The sequence below is a fragment of the Podarcis gaigeae genome (genome assembly GCF_964106915.1).
Source record: "Podarcis gaigeae genome assembly, chromosome: 15".
Classification (NCBI taxonomy): Eukaryota; Metazoa; Chordata; class Lepidosauria; order Squamata; family Lacertidae; genus Podarcis; species Podarcis gaigeae.
In genome coordinates, this window is record NC_139692.1 from 1935866 (window position 1) to 1941865 (window position 6000).

The 6000-nt window shown below is 42.2% G+C and overlaps 1 protein-coding gene across 2 annotated transcripts in view; it reads left to right on the forward strand.

The window, feature by feature from the left end:
- SLC39A14 (solute carrier family 39 member 14) overlaps positions 1-6000 on the forward strand; it is a 40676-nt gene extending 34676 nt beyond the window's left edge. For both annotated transcript variants that reach the window (XM_083713637.1, XM_083713638.1), the window contains exons 8-9: positions 999-1183; positions 2258-6000. In XM_083713637.1, the coding sequence (XP_083569763.1) occupies positions 999-1183; positions 2258-2404 (332 nt within the window). In that variant the 3' untranslated portion in view covers positions 2405-6000. The remainder of the gene's footprint in view (positions 1-998; positions 1184-2257) is intronic.

Sequence of the window (6000 nt, forward strand, 5' to 3'; positions counted from 1 at the left end):
TAGGGCTATTGAGGGTTGTGACCCAGGAATCACTTAATTTTGTGTTGGGTGGGGGGAGTCCCTTGAACAGTTAGTTAGTAGCTTAATCTCTGTAGCAGATGGGTCAGAGGGGGCAGGGGAACAAAAGATACAGACGTGTGGGCCAGATTCAGTCAACAAGTCACACAAGCGGAAGCCCACACTTGTCTCAGAATAAGGTTAGTTGAAACAAGTCACTACCCACAGGCACAAATGGCTTTGTTGGCAGATTATTTAGTTGGAGGGCGCAGTGAAATTCTGTGTGCTGTCAAAGGATGCTGGAGCTCCTATTAGCCATGTGTCAGAATACCATGGGGAAGCAGGCTTAACCCACCACAACACTGCAGGAACCTTGTTATTTTCTCCAAGTGTAGAGAAAATGAATGTGGCCTTCAGGCATCTCCTTTCTCTGGCGGCCACAAGGAATTCATGGTAGTGTTTGAGCAGCCTTCACCCACCTGGCACCTGCCACTCCCATCAGCATGGGCCACGTTTGTGAAGGCTTTGCTAGAAACTAGTTTTATGTACTTGTGTCCCACTGTGAACTGATCACTTGAAAGGAGGATTAAACCGGACCAGTCAGGTGCTTGGAGGATTGTTAGAGTGGTCAGCAATGCTTCTGTTGGCCAGGCAAGCACTGAGTTTTAATGGGACTTGGGAGACTAGAGCTCTCTTTGCAAGCCTTCCAGGTAGTTACCCCCCCCCCAAGGTTATCTGGTGATCTAGTTGAAGGAGGTGGTTGAAGTGCTTTAGTGAATTTGAGGTGTCTGAACTGTATATCGTATGTAGAGTCATTAGGGTTTAATGCTTAACCAACACTTTTGTGCATCACCATAAACCTGAGAAAGTATATCAAACAAATATTTTTGATTTGCAAAATGCTACTGTTGATTGAACAGGAATCTGATTAAACTTTGATCCCACTGACCTGATGCAATCTCTCCTTTTTCACTTCCTTCCCCTTGCTCTTGGTCATGCAGGTGACTTTGTCATTCTGCTGAATTCTGGAATGTCCATCCAGCAAGCGCTGTTCTTCAACTTCATCTCTGCTTGCTGCTGCTATGTGGGACTAGCCTTTGGGATATTGGCGGGCAGCCACTTCTCTGCCAACTGGATCTTTGCTTTAGCTGGTGGAATGTTTCTCTACATTGCATTGGCTGATATGGTAAGTCCTCAGTTTGGTACTTTCCTGTTCAAAGGAATCTTGATTCATCCCTGATCAAATGCTGTGTGGTCTTCCACCGCAGTTGGACCAAATGTGCCTGCAGTTTCAAAAAAATTGGTGAGTCCTTGTCTAACCATTGCACAACATTGTTATATCCCATAATTAAAGAAATAGAGGCATTGCACCTAGCATCTGGTAGATGCTTCCTCTGCAGACTTTGTAGTCCTAGCAGGTGCCCAATACTGAAGGGAGGCCCTGGCTAGCTGACACAGGTAGGGGCTGTTAACAGAGGGGGCATGATCCCTCGGCTGAGTTAGAATACTGTGGGTCAAACCTCAGCTGCCTTTGTGGGGGGGCAGGGAGGGAGTTGTAATCAAATCTGGCCCTATCTGACCCATGTGAAGGGCTGCCCTGCCTTCAGGGGACCTCAGCTGGGTGGGCAAAATAGAAGGGGACATTGTGTAGGGGAGGGGGCTAAAGCGGCACAATCCCACCATGGGAAAATGGCTGGAAAAGCGGTGTCCCAGTTCCCATACCTACTCTTTCCTTTTTTATTATTATTTTATTTTATTTTACTTCTTTATTTTATGAGAGGGCATTTATGTGATTTTCGCTTATTCCTGAAACGTAACACCCACCTAAGTTGGGAGTCACCTGTATCTATTTCACATTCCCATGTTGCGTGCTTCCCTTCAGATGGCAGGCAGACAAGCATAGGAGCTCTAGCTGTGTTATGAATTAAATGGCATGAGGGTGTCCACATTTTCTGTAATACATCTCTCTAACTAATTTTGAAACTACCGGAATGCAGAGTTGTATCTTGTTGGTGGTGAGCCTCAATCCAGCTAAATTTGTGGCTAGGTTGAATTCAAACCAGATTAGTCATGGGTAATTTAGGTTCCAATCCTCAGTCACAATAAAAGTTGGATAGATTGGAGCTCTCTGTCTTGAAAAGACTTGGTCCTGCATAAAATTAAGTTTTTATATCTGGTAGGAAATACTGTATAGCCTCTTGGAAGATATGGCTTTGTGTTTGCTACAGAACTAAATGTAATTTCTTTCTTCTCCCAATAGTTCCCAGAGATGAATGAAGTCAGCCGAGAGGATGAAAGGAGTGGTGGTGCTCTGATTGCCTTTGCCATCCAGAACGCAGGGCTGCTGACAGGATTCACCATCATGGTGCTGCTTACCATGTACTCGGGTCAAATCCAGCTTGGATAGAGACATGCATCTTACTAATGGAAGGTGTATGGACTGTGTAAAGCACAGAATCTTCTCCAAAAATTACAAAAAGAGGCACTTTGATTAAGCCTGCTTCATGAATTCCTTCCTGGTTGACTTGCAGTGACTGATGAAACTCCCCACTGTTGGGTTAAGTGACCTAAGGGCCACTTTATCATGCCGCAACAGCATTCCCTCCTTCATCTTCTGAAGAACTCTGGATGTGGAAGAAAGCTTCTAGCTTCTTTTTACCTCCTTAGGGGACTCAACCAGAGGGGTTCAAATACCCCTTCATTCTTGGGCTGACAATAGACTACTGCGTACACAGGTCTGTGGCAGTGTGGTTTTGATAGCAGAGAGCTCTTCCCTCCTCCCACCTCCACATGCCCAAATTGCTCGAAGTTAGTAGATTAGAGTTTTAAATGGAGTATTGATGCTTAGTCACTTGGTTAGTTGGTTAGGTTTAAAAGATGGCTCAATTTTAAAAAGGGTAATATGGCTCCAGACTTCGGATAAAATAAATAATACAAGAACTTACAAAAATAATGGGTGACAGGTATCTTCTTAGAGAAGGCATTTGAGAGGGAGGGAGAGAATGTGCTTGCCATAGAGCGTGCATGTGTGATCTAAACATGTAAGAATATTTTTATTCTAAAATACTATGCTTCATACAAATTATGCAATATGAGTAAGGTTTGTATGACTGACCTTAGATTTCTTTAATCAGGTAGCAGCGTTAGTTGTAAACTGTTAGGGACATATGAATGACTGTCCCCCTGGTTTAGGAGTCCTTCTTAACTCCCTCCGCTATGTTTTTAAGAGTGCCCCTTTTCCTTGGACACTGTGGGGCAAGATCAACCTTCCTCTTAATCTATTCTGTCTTCCTTTTGTTAGCCCACTGAGTTCGTTCTCTTGAAGGTGAGCTTCTGCAGGGCAAATGTGACTGAGACATAAAGCAGTTGATTTGCATCCTCTGGTTGATGTGAAGGCCTTGGAGCAGTCTATGAAGTGAACCCCAGATTTGGAGAGAGGGTCTTAGGGAGCTTTCCTCCATGATTAGACTTTCCCAGAGTCACTAGGTGAACCAAAGTATGATTATCATATTGATAATATCAAGTAATTCAGCTTAAGTGTAGTAAATTTTCCACCTCATAAATTCTCTTTGAGAATTTGTGAGTGTGTCTCATCACCAAAAGGAAAGCCTAGTTCTTTAGCAGAGAACAGCCATTCCTTGGTATGACTCCTAGAGTTTTTAATCTTTTGGGGCAATGCCTCTGTATCACCGTCTTGATGCGTAACGGAATGAATGTTGTCCTCTCTCTTTTCCTCTGAAAGGGGTTTGAGATGCAGAAAACAGTTGGATCACTTCCAATATGTTCCCCTATTATGGAAAGGCTGTATTGGGGCTGGATTCCACACCCACCAGGCCCAATATATTGTGGTGCTTGAGGTGGCAAATGCAAATTCCTCTTCCCTAGCAGCCACAGGAATGTCCTTCTGCACAAATGATTGGAAGCTTCCCAAGAGCCCTTAATATGATGCTCAGATTTAGATTTGCTTACATGCTTTCTCTCATTGTAAGGCTACCTCTCCCTTCTTACCCATGAATCAAGAAACTGAAACACCTTTATACTATTCTGAGGTCTAACAAACGCCTCCTCTTTCCAAGTAGAATGCGAATTGATTAGAAGATAGTAAGCGTTACCAATAGTCATGCAAGATTGGGACATGATCCATGGGTAGAATATAGCTTTTGCATTTCCAGCAAGGGGTGGGTTTACTATGCCAACCAGGCTTGGCAGTTCTAACCGGCAGGCAGAATCATTTGCACTGTCATTGGGCAGAGGGGGGAAGTGACTGCTGAGGATGTCTCTCTCCCCACCCCGGCCTTTTGAACGCTCGGCTGTGATGAGGGCTCAAACACCCACCATGTTTTGAAGGCTGCTTCTCAGGGCTTAATAGCTCTTGGTTTGTTGTTTGTGCCAATGAGCTTGGAGAAGAGGAGTAGATTCCCTCTTTCTGTTAATACTATGGATTTTGATGTTTTTGCAGTACTTTTTGTGATTCTGCAAATGTAACTATTGCTGTTCAAACTTGGAGCATGCCTAAAAGTTGATAGCACAATATGGAGAGCATTTGCCAGGTCATTGCTTATTGTCATAGTTAGGGGGGCACCAATTTGAGTTTTCCCATGGAGTTCTATTGCATAATGATGCATTAGCTTTTAGAGGCATTGTGTATTCATTTTTTTATTAGGACAACTGGCCGTAATATAATAATGAGTTACAGTTTCCTGCACAAAGAAAGTAATGTTTACTACTCTGCTGTGACCCTTGTGGTTATTTTGAAAAAAACAGATGTAGAACAGAACTTTACAATATACCTGCATGATCAAATAGTCATTATGTCTTGAACCATCTTGTGTTGCTAAAAGGCATTAGCAATATTTCATTCAACAATCCATTAGTTCCATTTAATTCAATAATGCTATTTCCCCCTTATTGCTGCCACATTATTATTTCTAAGGCACCTTATATATATATTTATGATTGTTATAGGATAAAATCTTTTTGATCATCACTTTTTAGTTTTGACTTGTCTGTGTGTGAGTCACTGTGAACAGGGAAACGCTCAATCAGACCTCCTGGTGGGGTTGGATTCCTCCCCTCCGTGGTACATTTTAAAAAAAATCAGACCAAAATGAAGGTCCCCCTTTGTTCCTTAAAAAGTCAGAAATGAATTGCCCAGTACCCACTTTACAGTTCCCTATTTTTTTATTGACAGCAAATTTATGAGGTCTGAAGTGATCATTCCAACATCTTTCTTCATGGTTTTCATCCAGGAATTAACTGCTTTGAACAAATACAACAATTTTTTTCAGACTAGTAGCAGGGAGGTGATTTTCTAGCCATTAAGATAGTTTTGGCATCCCTAAATGCAATAGTATGCATGTTAAGGTTCCTCCCGAGATCAGTCCAGTATTTAATCTGGATAGTATCTCTGTCCAGTATCTTCATCTCAACAATAATAGATTCCCCTTTGCAGCAGCTTTTCGCTGTTTAATTCAGTTGTTTCTGTAGCCTCTAGCCTACTTTCTGTGTGGAGCTAATTAAATTCATTTTGTAGCAAAGGGGTGTTGGTCTGCTCGACAGCTGGAACAGTATATGAAAGTAATTATGAGATCATGTGCAGCTGGATCCTCAGAAGTTGGTCCTCCTGAGTTCAGTAGGGCCTGCTCTCAGGGAAGTGTGTGTAGAACTGCAGCCTTAACTCCTACGGACCTTAAGGAGGCTGTGGATGCCATTACTGTACATGTAATTTTGAAGAATGGAAAGAGAAGGTACCATGTCTGTAAGTTATGCCAGAATAATTTGACCTTTGAGGGGAAAGGTTTTGAGAGGAGAGAAAGCAAAACTGACCAAACTTCAATTTGTATTTGTTTCTTTAATGTGCTTGGTTTTCTAACATAATTTTCCCATCTCAGTATTTGAATAACTCAGGAGTTGTAAGAAAGTTTGTGGAAACAAAGAACATAACTTATGACACATGACTTGTAAAGTTATTTGTAAATTCCATAAATAAACTATATTCTGTAA